Genomic DNA, 17804 nt, shown 5'->3' with positions numbered 1-17804 from the left:
CATTGGAGCTTTTTTCTTCCAACCATGTTCCAGATCTAGATGGATAGTAACCGTTGATGAATCCTGTTATCTGAATCTGCTTTATTGAGTGGTCAAACCTGTGTTTTTATGTGGATTCCTTGGTTCTTTTTGTATCTGTGATTTTCCCGTTCTTAGAACCTGAAAATCCTAATAGACTCTCTGATTCTCAAGAGCTATGCCCCTTGATATTTTGATGTTCCATTCATCCGCTACAACTTAGCTCTAAAAATGTTTCATCCTTGTTGCCATGTGTAGCTTTTGCTTCGTTTGTGCTTTTTTTTTTTTGGGAAGTAGGAACCCAGCTATAACGGCATGACCAATAAAAATAGCCCATGAAATAGAGCTCAGCTAACAAAACAAAACAAAACAAAATTTCTAATAAGAGGCTCTAATTGTTTACAATCAAAGATAAGGGATCATTAGAAAATTAGATGTTAAGAAAAATATCCAAAGAGAGACATTAAAGTGAATTATACTCGAGCCTTTAATGTCCTTAAAGATTCATTTATTTTTCAAACCAAATAAACTAGATGATAGCAGTGAATGCTGGTGGACCCTAAAGGTGGCTTCCTTCAGGAAAAGGAGGGTGAAGAAGCCCATTCTCCATCATGATACGTGTTTAAAGTTAGGTTAAACCAAAATTCTCAGTAAACCTTTCCACCAGGATACCAGCCAAATCAACACAAGCAAAATATTCCAAGCAAAATGACAACTCCAAAAAATATGATAAAGATCTTTCTGATACCTGCCTAATCAACGCATCTCTGAAGGGGCTTAAAACTAGAGGTGAAGATCTCTCCCCCAGGATACCAGCCAGTAGCTTTCTTCTTCTTGAAAATGGTGACCTTTGAGAGAATGTTTCAGAAAAATGATTTGCAAGAGACAGAATTCGAAGAATTTCGGGTACAAATACAAAAGTTGCTAGAATTTGGATAGAACACCCTGCAACGAGGGAAGGGAAGAAATGTTCATAGAGACTCAAGATCAGAAAGGAACCTCCCTCCTAAAATGAAATTAATAAGAAAGAGAGGGAAAGTTACTGTTCTAATATGAAATACAGTTGATGAAAACATCTTCCTTCTGAGAAAAATCGTTGAAAGCTAGGAAAGTGTTTATGAAAGCCACTGCCAATCTAGTGATCCTTCCCTGAAAAAATGCAAGGCCTTCACAAAAGCAGGGAAATGTTGTAAAATCACACTTTGCACGGTCTTCCAACAAGCCTACTTCATGACAGAAATATCCCCACTTGGTAGAGTTACACTTAAATCTTCTGCTTGTGATGATCCTATGCTATAAAGTACCAGACTCTAAAGCCACTTATTTAGAAGGGTGATGTTACTTTTTGCTAAGTTCTTGAACCTCACTAGATGAGACCCACTGCCCGTTTTGATATCTTCCCACAAACAAAAAATGTTCATAACCCTCTCAAGTTTGGAGCAAAGCAAAGCCATATTTCTAAACTAGGAGAGAAAACCAGCTTCACTGTCTTCTCATTCCCTTGCATGATCTGCTGAGATCAATGTCTTTCTGTTACATCAGTGCACACAAGTCTGTTGTTTCTAAAGTCTAGAGCACCAAGAATCAGGAATTCGTTTTCTTATTTACAACCATTTCACATAGAACCAACTTAGCTTGAACCTTGTCTCATCTCTCACTGGCTGCCATGCTTTCTATGTCATAATATTCATAATTTCTAGTCATCCAAACAGGTTCTTGGTAGAACTCTTCCTCCCAGCTTACTCGAAACAAAATACTTAAAAGACTTCATTTGAACAACAATCCATTATTATTAGAAAGAGGGAGGGTTGTAAATGAGTAGGCCCCCACGAATTTCACGTTGCTTGAAATTGTCCCCTCTAACAGGTAGTAGTTGATTTTTAAGATCCGTGGAATTGAAATTAGTACACAAAAACGAAGACAACGTGACTTGCCTTTTGAAAAACGTTTTAACTTCACATTGCTTTTATTCAACAGGCTGTTTGTCTTTTTCCCTTTTCAAGCATGACCCAACTTCCTCATTAATTAGGCCAAGGGAGACTCGACTGTGACTAGTGGTCTCTAAAAAGTTTGAATGTGCTAATAAGGATATTATATTTTATTAGAGTAGTTGGATAAAATTTATCCAATAACACAATAAATAAATAATAAATAAACTTTTAATTTAAATTAGAGAACTTTTTAGCTCAAAGTTTTTAACTTTCAATTTTTTGTTTAATATATTTGTGTATGATGATTTATTTGATATTTTTATAATTTTAAAATTTTATTATATTTAATTATGCAAAATAGAAATTATGGGTAGGCAAGGGACCCACAGATACGAGGCACACTCTCCCACGAGAATGGACTCCCTCGTGTTTCTAACCAAACAAATACCATATTATAGTAAATTCCAACAGATTTTTTTTTTTTAATAATTTTAATGGTTAAAATATTAATTATTATTGAAAATTTTAAATTTAATTTGTTAACTTTTACATTTGTGTTTATTCAATGTCTGAAAGTATTGTGTTGTGTTATAAATCTATAAATTTGAACTTTTTATTTAATAATTATGTAATATATTAAATGTTTTAAAATTAATTGACAATTAATCTATTAAATATAAAATTTCAAATTTTAATTTTGTAAATTTGTTAAAAAATGTCAAAATAAGTAAATAATATATAAAATATAAAATTTAAAACTTTACAAATTTGTTCCCCCCACAATATTAAAATTTAAAGAATAATTTAAAAAAATAATAATAATTATAAATATATATGGAAGGAAAATTAGTTAAAGTGGGATAAAAAGGGAGTGAATTGAATTTTGGAGATAAGGACGGAATATTACAACGAGATAATTGAAGTGGTGAGCGTTGATTCCACTTTGGTCGTATTCCACTCTTCCAATTCTCTTCTTAATTTTAATTTATATATTTTTTTTTTAATTTAAAAACAAAATTGTAATTTAAAGCTTTTTGCCGTCTCCTCCACCACACATAATCTGGCACGATTCTCAAAGCTATATGAGGCGTTTTTAAACAGAAACCTTTCTTGCTTTGTTCTATTAGCACAATTCTCCTCTCTTCTTCTTCTTCTTCTTCTTCTTCTTCATCTCTGTAGACTACAGCTCTCCGCCGGATCCTCCTTCCATTTCCTTCTTTACTTTGAGTTCTAATGGCGTTGAATGTCCTTGCGCCGCTTGAAATGAAGGCACTCTCCTTCTTAGACTCCTCCAGATCCAGACACTTCACCAAGCTGCAAGGTTTGCTCACTCTCCATCTTTGTTCTCTGTCCTTCCTTCGCGATTTTCTGGTTTGCTTGCGGTCGCTGAGCATAAGAAGTTTGAGGAAGCGGATTGATGATTGTTTCTTCGTCTTTTTTGAGAATCGGTTTCTTGTGCTGAACTGGCTAGCTGCGGCACGGCCACCTACCTACACGTCGCCAGTAGTTTACTCTTGATTTTGATTTTTAACTCTTTTCTGCCTAACAACCGGGAATTTTTTCGCCTTTCGTCTAACTATTTCTTTTTCTGCATTATTCTATAACTTGGATTATCTGAGCCTCTTCTCCTAAATATTGACTGGTTTATCAGAATACTGTTGAAATTCGCGGATAAGAAATTGTGTTTGAGTTTGACTCGTTATTCAGAATTGGAATATGTTCGGAGGCTGTCGCAATCGATCATTATTTTAGTTTTTTTTATTGCTGTGAGAAGATACAGGTGTGGTTGATAAACCTAAACCTAGAGAAGGAGCTCTTAGGACCGTCGATCTATAGTTTGATTCCAGCACCTTTGAATATGCAGATTTACTATTGTTTTATTCACTTTAAACATCGCATGACTTTATCGCTTTTTTATTCTTAGGAGCATCATCCTTGAAGGATTGTAGAACTATTGTTCAGAAAAGGATTCACTGTTCATCACAGCCTCCTCCTCCAGCTTGGCCTGGACGAGCAGTCACAGAGCCACAACATAAGAAATGGGAAGGCCAGAAGCCGATCTCCATTTTAGGATCCACTGGTTCCATTGGAACTCAGGTATGGGGGATTTGACATCTGCTAGAACCAGACAAAACTCTTTTCTTCTGTCCACAATTAATACTTTTGTCTCCATAAAAGAGAAGACATGTCCCTTTCAGGAAAATGATTGTAAAGAATGAACAAATTCTTTTCAAATTACATTTTAGTCCCTCAACGGGTTCTTACATACAATTTGTGGTTCTACAGACATTGGATATTGTGGCAGAAAATCCTGAGAAATTTAGAGTTGTGGCACTTGCAGCTGGCTCTAACATAACTCTTCTTGCGGATCAGGTATTCATATACGATGTGATACTCTGTGGAACTAGTTGTTTCGTCTTGGTGAAAATGCATCTTGGATTTGAAACCACCATCTAACTATTGTACAGTGATGATTTTAATCATAGATTCTAAACAAAATGCCTATACATCTAACCATAGCAGAACAGCGTAGATTTTGACATGACATCCAACCATAGCAAAACAGCATAATAGAAAGAAGATAACTTATCATATAGATGATGATGTTTTTATCCCTGATGGAAAAGGATCAAAAGGACTATCCAAGCCAAGAAGGTCTACCTAAATTATTTAACCTTGAAGGTTGAAGTTCTTTGCTTATTAATATGATTTTCTATGGCTCAGGTGAAAACATTTAAACCTCAGATAGTTGCTGTAAGAAATGAGTCCTTAATCGATGAGCTCAAAGAGGCTTTGGGTGATCTTGATGAAAAGCCTGAGATTATCCCTGGCGAGCAGGGAGTAATTGAGGTATTAGTCCCTGCCTAGTCTTTGTTATGAACCTAACTGATGAAAGCCATTTGCATTCTTTAAACGATGTTTTTAAAAAACTTTCAGGCTGCAAGACACCCAGACGCAGCCACTGTTGTTACAGGAATAGTAGGTTGTGCTGGACTAAAGGTACTCCGTTGGTCACTGTTTTCTAATTGTCTAAGGTATATAGTTACACCTACACATGTATGTTTCACCAAAGAACATACTCCCCGAAATTCCTAATTTCAGTAGGAATAACAGTGGTTCTTTTGGGAACATCTCTTCAGGAGCTTATATACATGTATGTTTAGCATAACGAGCATTCTGATTGCTTGTTAGCACCTTATGTTGTGTTAGCTGAGAATTTATAGATGAACAACAGTGCCTAGAAAGCTGAACTTAGTGTCTTTGTTTAGCCTACCGTTGCTGCAATTGAAGCTGGGAAAGACATAGCCTTGGCGAATAAAGAGACTCTGATTGCTGGTGGTCCCTTTGTTCTTCCCCTTGCCCACAAGCATAATGTAAAGATCCTTCCTGCCGATTCAGAACATTCAGCAATATTCCAGGTATGTTAATGAATTTGTTGATCGGAACTTGTGTTAACAAGTATTTTTTTCTTCTACCAACTGATGCTGCTTAGATACTTAGATCTTTGCATATCCCATATCAATTGGTTAATCTATATTTTTTCTGGAGGATCTTAAAGATATGTCCGTCTCCAGTGTATTCAGGGACTGTCCGAGGGTGCACTTCGCCGCATTATTTTGACTGCATCTGGCGGGGCTTTCAGGTATTCATTTATATAATGCTTTGGTATAAGTTACTGAATCGAATAAACAAATATTATACTTCTGCTAATCATTGAGCAAAAAGGGTTTTTTTTTTTTTTTCCTTTTTAATTTCTTCTATTTTTTAAATGATTTTTTTCCTTATACTCAATGTGAGACGTGCATTTTGTTTTCCCTCGACTATGTTACAAAATGAATTCTTTATTTATGTTTATAAGCTTTGAAGAGATAAGTTCTGTAAAATCATGGGTAACAGGTTTTTAAATATGAAAACTTCTGAAACATTCTGCTCAACTTGAAGAAGAAAAATAGATTTAGCTACCATTAAAATGGCTTGTTGCGTTCAAATGTCTGTTGACCTTTTACAATATGAACCTTATTTACACATTTGTGTGTATAGATATTCTCCAAATTGAAGAAGCCACAAATAGATAATTTATTGAGGCTGTTAATGCAGAGACTTGCCGGTTGAAAAGTTGAAGGATGTCAAAGTTGCAGATGCTTTAAAGCATCCCAACTGGAGCATGGGAAAGAAAATCACTGTTGACTCCGCTACTCTTTTCAACAAGGTTTAGTGTTCATCTTCCCGTTGCATATTCAAAGCACTAACCTTTTTGTTGTTTAATTGCATGTAACAAGGTAGATTTCACTTTTCGTTTTCGACAGGGTCTAGAAGTGATTGAAGCACACTATTTATTTGGAGCGGAATACGATAACATTGAGATTGTTATCCACCCGCAATCGATCATACATTCAATGGTAGAAACACAGGTCTGTACCATACTACAGTAATAATTAACTTCAGTTCAAAACAAATTGTAACAGATTCAACTAGTAACTAAAATCTTGAAATAATCTTGAAGTCTTCTCTCTCTCTCGATCTCCAGGATTCATCTGTTTTAGCTCAATTGGGTTGGCCTGATATGCGCTTGCCCATTCTATACACCATAACATGGCCAGATAGAATACACTGCTCTGAAATAACTTGGCCTCGCCTTGATCTTTGCAAGTATGCTTTTCTATCTCTCTCTAATCCATCATTGTAATGCTCTTGTTTTTCTTCTCCGAGAATATGCGTCCTTCCAATTCAAAATCTTAATGATTGTCGTGTTTTTTCTTATGTGGTTGTGTTACTTAAGCTAATCCTTCATGATCATCTATGCCCAATTTGACATATTTTCCCCTTCGTTTCAAATGGCATGATGCAGGCTAGGTTCACTCACATTCAAAACTCCAGACAATGTAAAATACCCATCCATGGATCTGGCCTATGCTGCTGGACGGGCGGGAGGAACCATGACTGGAGTCCTGAGTGCAGCTAATGAGAAGGCGGTGGAAATGTTCATCGATGAAAAGTATGTATTTAGCACCTTCTCCATTGACATTACCACCCTCTATCTACCTTACCTTTGGTCTAGTATAGGACTCTGCTTACCTTGTACTTTGCTAGTCTATTTCTTCATGAATTCTCCAAATAATCCTTGGTTTTGCTTGTTTTCAGAATCAGCTACTTGGATATTTTCAAGATTGTGGAGCTAACATGTGAAAAGCATCGAAATGAATTGATCAGTGCGCCTTCCCTTGAGGAGATCGTACATTACGACTCGTGGGCAAGGGTTTACGCCGCAAGTTTGCAGTCCTCCTCTTCTTTTAGCCCTGTAGCTGCATGACCGCCGTCTATGTTCACCTGCAACAAGGTAACCTTTCCCTGAGGCCTTGATGAAGACCTGGAAGTTTTGCTCTCTGTCTCACAGACTGGCCAGGCTGGAGAAGGTAGCTTAAAAGGACCAGTTAGGAATTTAATTAAAAAAAAAAAAAAAAAAGTTATATATATAACCACAGCATAAAACTATGAATCAATTGTGATGTTGAAGTTCATGCAGGGAAATGGAAGTGAAATAAATTTATGGGACTGTCAGATGACAGCCCAATTCTGGTTTTCAATCTATTGTACAACATTCAGATTGTTTGAGGAACAATTGGAAGTAGCGGAGGTTATAAGGTGAATTGGGAAGGGAAGATGTATTCATCGAGAGTTCTTATTCACTCATATTGCAGACAAAAAGGTCACAAACAAATTCCATTCTACTAATTTAAAATTTTGATGTATATTTTAACATATATTCAAAGTAAAATTGAGTTAGCAACTTAAATATGGATTTATTTTGAATATAAAAATGAAATGAACGTCTTCTCTGAATAATGTGTATGAAAAATGGCTATCTTACCATCTACCAAGTACAAATCCTTCAAATTGTTGGAAGGAAAAAACTAATATAAATAGTCTCAAAAGGTTTAGAATGTTATTTAAATTTAACAGGTCAATTAGTTTTCAAAAATTTTAAATGAGTTTTTAAAAATTCTAAATTCGATAAAGATTTAAAATTAAAAATTAAAAATTTTGAAATTGTGTTGGTTTTTTAAAGAATCATTTCATGTTTTTAGTTAAATTTTAAAAAATAAAAACAAGTTTTTCCAAACCATTTTTGTTTCCAAAATTCTCACATTTGTAAAGGTAGATAACAGAAAATAAGTGGAGGTAAGTATTCATGAATTTAAATTTCAAAAACAAAATTCAGAAGGCTATTAAAAGATAGAAAATGATCAAGAAACCCGCTAGATTGTAAATTTCTATTCAAAATTCAAGCCATACCATTCCACTTCCTGTATCCAAACTAAAAAGGGCAAAAAGAACCGAGAAAACCAGTGCTTAGACTATGGTTGAACAGTAAAAAAGAATATCAAATATAGAAATATTTTAAATGTATAAAGAGATTCAAAGAAAATGAAATATTCTCGGCTGAATCTGGCAGCCATGGCTGGTTTTATTTTGATGGAAATTTGGCTAATTAGCTGATATATTGATATCCAACACTAACCTGGTACTAAAGTTCTCAACAACCAACTTACCAGCAGAAAAAGGTAAGAATTGCAGGAGGATGCTAAATGAAAATTCCTCCCTTCTGAGAAAAAAGTTTTATGGTTCTAGTCTTTAACTACTATGGTATTAGGCAATTAATTGTCTCAAAATATCTTGATAGGATTATTAGGGAGAGAACATTAGCCCTTAGTTAAGAAATTGTTGTAGTGGCTGGGCAAAGTTGGGATATATTCTGGAAAAAAGTATTATATTAGCCTGTCCAAGTGATTGAAACTTTATAATTTTCTTTCTAATATTAGAAGGAATATGTTCATTAGTTTCTCCCTCAATTTCTGGTTCCTGTCATCTCTCTTTAATAAAGCTACTTTTAGAATCATTTGTCACGCCGCCATAAATTCTTTGACTACTATCAGACTTCGAAAACATTCCATAATTCCCAGTTGTTTTTTTAATATTCAGAGTTCTTAGTTTTCAAGGACAGTTGCTTTTCTAAAAGAAATTTGAACGGTCTGCCTCGTTCATGTGATATGTATGTCTCAATTTCAAATAGATAGATGGGTTCTGTTGTGTGGGCCAGAGTTCCGACAACTCCCCTTAGTTTCTACGTTTTACTAAACATTTCAATATTATTAGCTTTTCCATCTATCAGTGAAGGTATGGGCCTACAACTTAAAGATGTCTCCGTAATGTTTTCAATGTGAAAGCTGAAAGGATCAGGGACTATAAGCACTCGTGTTTAAAGTGAACTCCCTAGAAAATCTGTGGGATACTTTCAGGGTCCAATGGACAGCGACTGGCTGAAATAGCTACTCACCTATAGGATTGGCTTGGAAAATGACAAAAATAATGGACGAAGACCAAAAATGTGAGATCCCACGTTGGTTGGAGAGGGCAATGTAAGAGTATGGAAACCTAGGTGTTTTAAAACCTCGAGGGAACCCGGAAGGAAAAGCCCAAAGAAGGGGCTTGGGCCGTTACAAAAAACCCGGATCATGATTCATTCTAGATAACATAAGTACCCTAAATCCTAAACTTAGATGTTTCATAAGAAGTCTGGATTATATAGCTTACATTTATCGCATTCACAAGAGAAGGAATGAAACGTTTTCCCCCTTCTGTGAAAGAGGAAAAAAGGAGTAGATTGATACACTAGCAGCTCATTTAGTTACCTTATCTGAACCACCACATAAACAGACTCCTTGTGGGATGTGGTTGCTTCTCTTCGTGAAAAACGTGAAGGCAACCGTTTTTTTGTACTTCTAACTTTTTGGTAGATAATATTAACTTTAACTAATTCAACTATGTTGAGGTTGACCTACATGTAGTAGGTGTTTTTGTAACTGATGTATATATAAAATATAATGCAAGAACAAACCATGGCTACTTGACTTGTGAAAGTAAAATTAAATTTAAAAGCCAAAAGTTAGATAGAAACTTACTTGGAAGATGGAACCTCCTTCATTCTCACCAGATAATGAGCATTTTAGATTCAATACCAACTGCATCACATTAGGTAAGAAAGTTAGGTAGAATATAAATATCAATCAATCCAGTTAGCATCCAAAATACAGTGAGAAGAAGAATTCAAAAGCATATCTAATGAAACTGGATTATATGAAAATGCATAGGAAAAGCAGATGCATTATTTATGTTAAACAGGTTTACTAACTATTAATTGACCGAATTAAATATGTTAATAACTATGCTAATGTGATATTCCGTAGAAGAACCATTCTAATGCGGTAGGCTATATATCAATACTACCTGTGGTTCTTATACAGTTGAATAAATAGCAATATTGAACGCATTAACTTGCCGACTTCCAACAAAGAAAGGGAAAAATATCATACAGAAAAACTGATCAACCATTAACAACAGAACCTATAATCACCAGAAGCTCGCAAGAGGAGAGTGAAGATCTAACAGAAATATGAGTCTCATTCTGAATCATCTTAATTCAAAGAACAAACATACAAACAACTTATAGTTTTTCTAAAACAGCACATAAAAGGAAACTGCGTTTTCGATGAGAAAAACAATCGGTAAAATATTTAGAATTATAGAGACGAGGACAAACCTAACTAAAACCTGATTGGGAACTACACTATTTTCTGTTCTTTTCAAATCAAAAGTTAAGGATCTCCAGCAATTCAACCACAAACAAATCTTCCGAATGGATGCAAATTCTAGATGGTTGCGTTGGCATTAGCCACATATCCTACCCAATGTTGTCTGGACCTCCTCTTTTCCGCTTCTTTCACCGTTCTGTTCCACCCATAACGAACGCTCTGTGCAGGGAAGGATGTGGAACCAAAATTAGGACTACTAGAGGATGTTGATAATCTTCTTGAACCATCTTTCTTCATCTTCGGTACATTTCCAGGCCGATCGTCCTTCTTAATAATCGTCGTCCTCATCATGAGTGCATCCGCTCCTTCACTCTTACTTAGAATGTGATTGTATATAAGATCCCGAAATTTCCACCTGTTTAACAATTCTATTCTTTTATGTTTCTTTTCGGGTGGTGTTTTCTCAGGGCTAGGAGACCAGACGCAGTACGTATCCGATGGAACGCCTGCAAGACCGTCCGCTCCAGACGAGGAAACCGACGTCGTTTTACACTCCTCTTCGTTCATCTTGTTTCTCAACGGCGAACGATGCACAGTCGACTTCTTCAAGTTCTCCAATACGGTGCCTACTCGTGAGCCGTTGTCTAGCAGTAAGTCCATATTGAATACCGGATAAACCGGCATGATCTGACCATTGTAAAAGATCTCATGAGCAGGGCTCGTAAATGCGTCTGGTTCTCTGCAGAGAACAACAAACTTAAATTCATCATTGTCGCCATTTTTACCACAGTCATCACTTCTAACTCCTTCCGGTGATTCCCTTGCATGGCTGTTGGACGTATTTTCTCGGAAACGGTAAACCGAACCCTGGGACTCCCAGCCGTAATTATCAGCATCTGCAAACGGTTCTTCTCCAATTTCCCTAACAGCGCTGGCGGCAATTTCAGCGAGGCTACTGCTACCTGAAGAATAGATGCTAAAAGTCGGCGACGGCGAAAGGTGTGTGGGACCTTCCTCGGCTTCCATTGCCTGAAAATCCGCAGTCGCGATTCTCAGAGCTTCAGAGAGAGAGAGAGAGAGAGAGAGAGAGAGGAAGCTCTGCGATAATGGCGGAAAGTCAGGGAAATGAAAGCTTTCGATTAAGCTTTATAGGTGGAACTGGAATTGGAGAAGGCGCCAGAGCGGCTAATTTTAAAACGATGAAACGAACGGCGGATACGACTTGCGCGCTTTAATTAATTGGCAGAGAGGGTTTTTTGGCTTCATTTTTGAAATAACACGTGTCAATAATGCTAATTAAGACCAAAGATTGTTCCTATCTCGCTTTGAAATTTGAACAAAATTACGGGCTGTGGAAGTGGACCGTGACGTTAGAATGGCGGCCCACTGGGCTGGACCCACCCAACCTTTTTTTTTTCTTTTTTTCCCTTGCATTTAAAATATCTCCCTCCCGTTACAAGGGAGATATCGAGGATGTCCCATCAACCACTGAGGAGATGACTAACATTCAACAGTTCCTCTTTTCTGGAGAGCGTAAATAAAGAAAATCAGATCAACAATAAAACTGCAATTCAAAGAATCCAGATAAAAAGAGAACTCAAAATTCTTGGTGAAAATAGCGAGTAGATTATGAGTTAGTTGTTGGTACATCAAGATCAACAGGGGTACCATTCCACCTTTTGTGATATTAGTTAGTACAACACATCAATATTCACAAACCAATATTCTATTCTAACCAAAACTTAGACTCCATCCATCTTATTTTAATGAGATCTAAGTTAGTTACTATATACTATCTTATTGACCTAACATTTTTTATTAATGTTTGGATGATTTCTATAGGGTAGTTAGGATTATCAAGAATGTTTTTATGTCAATGGCTCAAAAGTGTTTCTTCTTTTATGTGATACTTGCTTGTTCTTTTTCGTACCAAAATTAGAAAAAAGAAATCATTCTCATATTTTTGACTATTTTAAAAATAGTTTTGATCTCTCTTTATCTTGATTTTAAATAATACAGAAGCACAATTTATACTTATAGAATAGAACTACTATAATAATCAATATCGAAAATAAATTAGTATAAGATGGTCGTTGAATATGAAAGATGAAAGTAGGTAGAAAATTGAACATTGAGAAAGTTGTTGTGAAATAGACCGAGTTTATGATTCAAGGTTGACCAAGGAAGGATGAAAGGAAATGAAGAATTAGAATTATAGGGGCAACTTCCAATCGTATTGGACTTGACTTTTCTGTGATTAGGAGGGCTTACTTGCTACCATTTTGTCAAACCTAAGAAACTATATATTTCTTCTTCATCTTATTGTCACATATGTTATAAATCAAAAAAGGAGAATCTTTGTAAGATACCAAACAAACTTGATAATTCTAGAAGTAATGTTAATATGAGTATAGTTTAATGGACGTAAATAATGTGAATATTCGCCCCAAAATACTTGAACTAAAAAGAAATACTTAAAAATCACAGCATATAATTCATCCATACAAGAATATAAAAACATTAGAATTAATATATATATATATATGAAATTATTAAAACTAATATATTTAAATTCGGTAATATTAATTTGAACTTATGCCTGTTGTGGTCAAAGACATAAGTTCGTATTAATTAATATCACCAAATGTAACATAAAAGTTTATATAATTATGAGACTCAATTTATTTTGGTCCGTTTCCAATTGGACCGGATTCAATTACTGACAATATGAACTTTTTTTTTTCTGAAAAATTAAAATTAATATGCATATAGAGATTAAAAACCCCATAAAAGAAAATTAGTCTGATTAATTAAATCACATATTGTGTGTAATTCTCTAACAAATTAACAGTAATAAATGTGATTTAATAGTACAATAAAGAATGAAACCTCCGCAATAAGAGTTGTCATCTTCACAGACACAATATAAATGAGAAGAACACAAAACAATTTTAAATTTCCTCCTCCCAATTTCTCGTTTTTTCTTGCACTCATGGAGTTCGAATCGAGTCTTAGACAAAATCTTAGCTCCCAGATTCAACAGGTTTGTTCAGAAAATTATGCCCAAATCTGCAAGAATGATGAATTATCATTCGAAATTTTTGCATCAAAAGGTAATTATCTGCAAGAATTTCACAACCTGGATCATTTTCATCCCATTGGTTCATCGTCCAATCATCCTGTTATGGAAGACGAAAACCTGTGCAGTTTCGATCCTTTGAATCCATACTCATATGGGTGTTCTTCGAATAACAATATGGGCGTTGAAGATTTGTATGATTTTAGTAAAGGTTGCACTGCAGATCAAAATGGTGGGTGTGGGCAAGTTATGGACAACTTCCAAAGTTGTGGAGATTATTATTATCAGAGGAATCAAATTGAGATAATGGGATTAGAAAGAAACTCCATGATTCCATTGAATTTCGAAGAAATAAAACCTGTAAATTTCATTGTAGCTGATGAAGTGTCCTGCGTAACTTCAGGACATGGCCATATCCAGAAAGCTATCATGAATAAGAATGCATCATTTCCATCTCTGTTAAGAACATCTAAAGTTCGAAAGAAGCCTACTGTGATCAAAGGCCAGTGGACAATTGAAGAAGATAGGTAGATAATCCTCCCCTCCCAATTCAACAAATCTCAATGTTCTTAATCAAATTCTCATACTGAAATATCATTATAGGCTTTTGGTTTGATATTTCTCTAAAACTAAACAGGCTTTTGGTTCAATTGGTTGAACAATATGGAGTGAGAAAATGGTCTCATATAGCGCAGATGCTGCCAGGAAGAATAGGAAAACAGTGCAGAGAAAGATGGCACAATCATCTCAGGCCTGACATTAAGGTATTTTCAATTCCAAAATTGATTCCAATTTTTTCGTTTTCCTTTCATAATTACTTGAAATGTATAGGGAATTTAATCATGGAAATGAATGCAGAAAGATACATGGAGTGAAGAAGAGGATAGGGTTTTGATTGAGGCGCATTCAGAAATCGGGAACAAATGGGCGGAAATAGCGAAGAGATTACCTGGAAGAACAGAAAACTCCATAAAAAACCACTGGAATGCGACGAAGAGAAGGCAATATTCAAAGCGAAAATGCAGATCCAAATATCCGAGGTGTTCTCTTCTGCAGGACTACATCAAGAGCCTGAATCTGGACACCGTCGCCGCTCGCCACCAGAAGAAAAGCTCAGCCACCTCCGCCGTCAACAACACTAAATCAAAAGTGACCGATCATCGTCATCATCATCAAGCACAAATCACTGAGTTTTGCCCTAACGATTGGACAGTTCCGAATTTCGATTTCAAGGACGAACCAGAGATTTACCTGGACGATAGTTTCTTTCCGGAAGGATGTAGCATCAACTCGCTCATGGAAGATATTGCCGGCGCCTCCGTTGACGACGCCAATAATTATGATCGGAAAAGATATAACGACAATGAAGAATCAGTTGAGTTTCGTCGAGTTGAAATGGAGAAATCGCAGTACTATGCTCCGGTGAGTACGGCGGGCATGGTGGCGGGAATGGAGTTTGAAGTGAAGAAAGAACTTGATTTAGTAGAAATGATGATTCAAGTGAACGAAGTTAATAACTTTAAATAATGAACCAAAAAATATTTATTTCATGCGCTATACTCGCTTTTTTAATTTTAATAAAAATAAAGATCACAACTTCTGATCTTTTCATAGATGCAACATATAATGTTTAGAATATTTAACGCTTAAATCATGAATAAAAATAATCAAGTTTAAGTACAAGTAATTATTTAAATAAAAACTAATTAAAATTTTTAAATTTTAATAATTTATTGAATATTTTTAATATTTGAGGATGTATTCTAGTTTAATCTAGGCACAACGGCACAATAATTAGGGATGTGCTTTACCATTGAGATGATGGCTCGTCGTGTTGACCTCTTGCTAGGGCCCGCTATGCCAAAAGCAAGAGAAACTTCATCCCTTCATAAATAGTGTCCATCAGCTCGGGAAGAGAAGTAGAGCCCTCGAACAACCAAGAAAGGTCCAATCCTTCCCGACCGTTCATCATTCAATTTGTTGCATTATTCTTTCGAGCATATCCATAAAAAATAAATAATAAGAAGAATAACAATAAATAAAGAGATATTTGGACTATTGAGTTTGTGACACCTCTCATCCGGAGCACGAGGGACAGAACTCATTCAAGGATAGGTGAAATTATTTTATTATTTTAGGTTTGACTAATTAAATTAATGCTTAAAAGTGTGATTAACTAATATTATGGAGGATAATTTTGACTTCTGATAATAATTAAAAAACTCGTGTAGCATAACTGCTAATTAAATCCATGCTTAAAAGTTTCATTAATATTAAGACAGTAGTTTGTTTTTGCAATAAATACAAAACTCATGTACCATAACTCCTTGACAAACGGATAAAGTCATTAATTAAGCTTATCAAGTTAATAAAAAAAAAAAAATTTAAAACTTTGAAACCGAACTTCAAAAAAGAAAAATAACTAACTATATATCTTTTAATTATTATTTTGTTTGATATTTTTTTAATTACTATTTTGTTTGAGATTCACTTTTTTGTCTAATATTCTAACGAACCTTTTAAAATATGATAATGTAGAAACAATAATATTATACTCTTCGAGCTATGTAAATAGTTTGCTAAACAAAAGATATTACGCTCCTACCAATAATGTTTCATTTTTTCCCAATATTCACTCCAATCGATCTGGGATCTCACGGATAATATTATAGATTTGGAAAGAATATGAGTACTTTAAAATAAATAGTGCGGTAAATAAATAAATAAACGGACATACTGACCATAAAATATTGTTACAATATACATCTTATTGATTATCGATGTGTTTATTATTTTAGCATATATATCCAACAGATTGACAAATGGGGCATTAGAATTATAAAAAAAAAATGGTAGCCCAGACACAAAAAATAGGCACATGATCAGAGGGAGGTGGAAGGGAGAGAACCCATGACGATGATATTCTCACTGTCTTTATGTTCTTTGGCAAACAGGCCTGATAGAGACCTCAAAGGCGAAATGGAAGTTGATTTTCCCAGAAATGAGTACACACCTCCATTCTCCTCACCATCCGTCCCTAATCCACGGCCTACCTTCCTTGCGAGCCTACCAGTCTCATCGACTCTAAGGCGCGCCCCACAATGACATTTCGTGAGCTTTACAAAGCAAGGTTTATGGAATAAAGATTCACATGAGGCACATTTATCCATCTCAGTTTCCTGAAGGTTTTAAACGCAAAGGGTCATGGAATGCTTGGAGGGAATTCAAATTCTAACGCAGTCTAGAATAAGTGTAAGGATTTCAGTATATTCAGAATATGGGAATGCAATTACAAGATGTGGGGGGAGGGGAGGGTTACCTGAAAAGGAAAAATGAGAGACAACGGGGTGCTGCATGCTTGACGAGCACCACATGAAACGCCAGCATCACAGCACACAAGGCATTTCTCCTCTATGTGCTCCAAGATTTTCCTCGAGATGGTCTCCAGTATTGTAGGTAATACTGCAAGAATAATTTAAGCGTGCACAGTGAACAACAAAAAGGTTGAACAGGACACAATAATATTTAACCAAAACTAGCATAACTAAGTCGAAATCAACCTGCAAATGCCCCTTTGGATAGATCAACAAGGTCTCTAAGTGCAAAAAAATCATTGCTTTCGACAAGATATCTACGGAATCCGAGTCCTCTGTTAATTGACCTACGAAACGGGCAGCGAACATATGAAATCATATCTCCTATTTTTTTCCTCACACCCATAACATGAAGCAAAGCTGGGACCTTTGAGATGAGAGAAGGATTAACCGCACTGACACAAAGCATAGGCTGCCAAAGGAAGTTCAATAAGAGGTAAAAAAATTACTTGCCAACGTTCAGTAGAATTTCTACCTACTAGCTAACCATAAAATGACTACAGATCATATCCAAATGCCATTGACTATAAAATTAGCATGTATTCATTGCAGTAGAAATAAGCAACGAATAACTCGTTGCAAATGATTTAACTCTCTCTAGATCATAAATGTCCCTATCTTTTGTCCTTGTTCGACTGTTTTTTTTTTTTTTTACCAGAACTCTAGATCCTAAACACAAAAAAATAGCTAAGATACTAGCCAACCAGCTGACAGTTCAAATTCGACGGCACTATAATTATGCAAGGACAGACAATTTCAACATTGCTCTCCTCTCCATTTAGCTAGTGAAAAAAAAAAAAAAAAAAAAACC

The 17804-nt window shown here is 35.5% G+C and overlaps 4 protein-coding genes across 8 annotated transcripts in view; 2 read left to right on the top strand and 2 right to left on the bottom strand.

Moving 5' to 3' along the window:
• Positions 1 to 3007: 3007 nt before the first annotated feature.
• LOC111429924 (1-deoxy-D-xylulose 5-phosphate reductoisomerase, chloroplastic) lies at positions 3008 to 7636 on the top strand. Its single transcript, XM_023066000.1, has 12 exons — positions 3008 to 3270; positions 3874 to 4046; positions 4236 to 4322; positions 4674 to 4799; positions 4887 to 4949; positions 5219 to 5368; positions 5525 to 5592; positions 6048 to 6159; positions 6257 to 6361; positions 6478 to 6599; positions 6799 to 6945; positions 7092 to 7636. The coding sequence occupies exons 1-12, from the start codon at positions 3183 to 3185 to the stop codon at positions 7258 to 7260; spliced, it is 1410 nt and encodes a 469-aa protein (XP_022921768.1). The 5' UTR covers positions 3008 to 3182; the 3' UTR covers positions 7261 to 7636.
• A 2126-nt stretch (positions 7637 to 9762) lies between these two features.
• On the bottom strand, positions 9763 to 11911 carry LOC111429931. 2 transcript variants are annotated; one of them, XR_002708245.1, is made up of 2 exons: positions 10549 to 11908; positions 9763 to 9970 (listed from the first exon to the last, which is right to left on the bottom strand). XR_002708245.1 is itself a non-coding variant. In XM_023066009.1 (2 exons), exons 1-2 carry the CDS (start codon positions 11564 to 11566, stop codon positions 9881 to 9883), a joined length of 963 nt encoding a protein of 320 aa, XP_022921777.1. In that variant the 5' UTR covers positions 11567 to 11911; the 3' UTR covers positions 9763 to 9880. The 2 variants fall into 2 exon arrangements, 1 of the variants encoding a protein (XP_022921777.1); XM_023066009.1 differs by having other exon boundaries at positions 10694 to 11911.
• Positions 11912 to 13532: 1621 nt separating this feature from the next.
• On the top strand, positions 13533 to 15146 carry LOC111429667 (transcription factor MYB98-like). The gene is made up of 3 exons (XM_023065611.1): positions 13533 to 14146; positions 14257 to 14383; positions 14478 to 15146. Exons 1-3 carry the CDS (start codon positions 13533 to 13535, stop codon positions 15144 to 15146), a joined length of 1410 nt encoding a protein of 469 aa, XP_022921379.1.
• A 1125-nt stretch (positions 15147 to 16271) lies between these two features.
• Positions 16272 to 17804, bottom strand: part of LOC111429745 — a 5725-nt gene continuing 4192 nt past the window's right edge. Inside the window, exons 3-6 of one of the 4 annotated variants that reach the window (XM_023065722.1) lie at positions 17180 to 17405; positions 16939 to 17081; positions 16499 to 16798; positions 16272 to 16390 (exon numbers count right to left, since the gene is read on the bottom strand). In XM_023065722.1, the coding sequence (XP_022921490.1) occupies positions 16502 to 16798; positions 16939 to 17081; positions 17180 to 17405 (666 nt within the window). In that variant the 3' untranslated portion in view covers positions 16272 to 16390; positions 16499 to 16501. Of the gene's footprint in view, positions 16395 to 16498; positions 16799 to 16938; positions 17082 to 17179; positions 17406 to 17804 lie in introns of those variants that run through there. The other 3 variants (XM_023065723.1, XM_023065724.1, XM_023065725.1) reach the window with 3 other exon arrangements.

This window comes from Cucurbita moschata, unplaced genomic scaffold, assembly GCF_002738365.1.
Source record: "Cucurbita moschata cultivar Rifu unplaced genomic scaffold, Cmos_1.0 Cmo_Scf00032, whole genome shotgun sequence".
Classification (NCBI taxonomy): Eukaryota; Viridiplantae; Streptophyta; class Magnoliopsida; order Cucurbitales; family Cucurbitaceae; genus Cucurbita; species Cucurbita moschata.
Note: the sequence above shows the minus strand (reverse complement) of the source record. Positions and strands in the feature narration are given on the sequence as shown.

What these genes read in the sequence shown, in the direction of transcription:
- LOC111429924 (XM_023066000.1), top strand. Translation starts at nt 3,183, where the DNA reads ATGGCGTTGAATGTCCTTGCGCCGCTTGAAATGAAGGCACTCTCCTTC. An exon ending in ACACTTCACCAAGCTGCAAG is followed by an intron (nt 3,271 to 3,873) that starts GTTTGCTCACTC and finishes TTTTATTCTTAG; the next exon opens with GAGCATCATCCTTGAAGGAT. An exon ending in CTGGTTCCATTGGAACTCAG is followed by an intron (nt 4,047 to 4,235) that starts GTATGGGGGATT and finishes GTGGTTCTACAG; the next exon opens with ACATTGGATATTGTGGCAGA.
- LOC111429667 (XM_023065611.1), top strand. Translation starts at nt 13,533, where the DNA reads ATGGAGTTCGAATCGAGTCTTAGACAAAATCTTAGCTCCCAGATTCAA. An exon ending in TGGACAATTGAAGAAGATAG is followed by an intron (nt 14,147 to 14,256) that starts GTAGATAATCCT and finishes AAAACTAAACAG; the next exon opens with GCTTTTGGTTCAATTGGTTG. An exon ending in ATCTCAGGCCTGACATTAAG is followed by an intron (nt 14,384 to 14,477) that starts GTATTTTCAATT and finishes AAATGAATGCAG; the next exon opens with AAAGATACATGGAGTGAAGA.
- LOC111429931 (XM_023066009.1), bottom strand. Translation starts at nt 11,566, where the DNA reads ATGGAAGCCGAGGAAGGTCCCACACACCTTTCGCCGTCGCCGACTTTT. An exon ending in GGAGGTCCAGACAACATTGG is followed by an intron (nt 9,971 to 10,693) that starts GTAGGATATGTG and finishes AATGTGATGCAG; the next exon opens with TTGGTATTGAATCTAAAATG.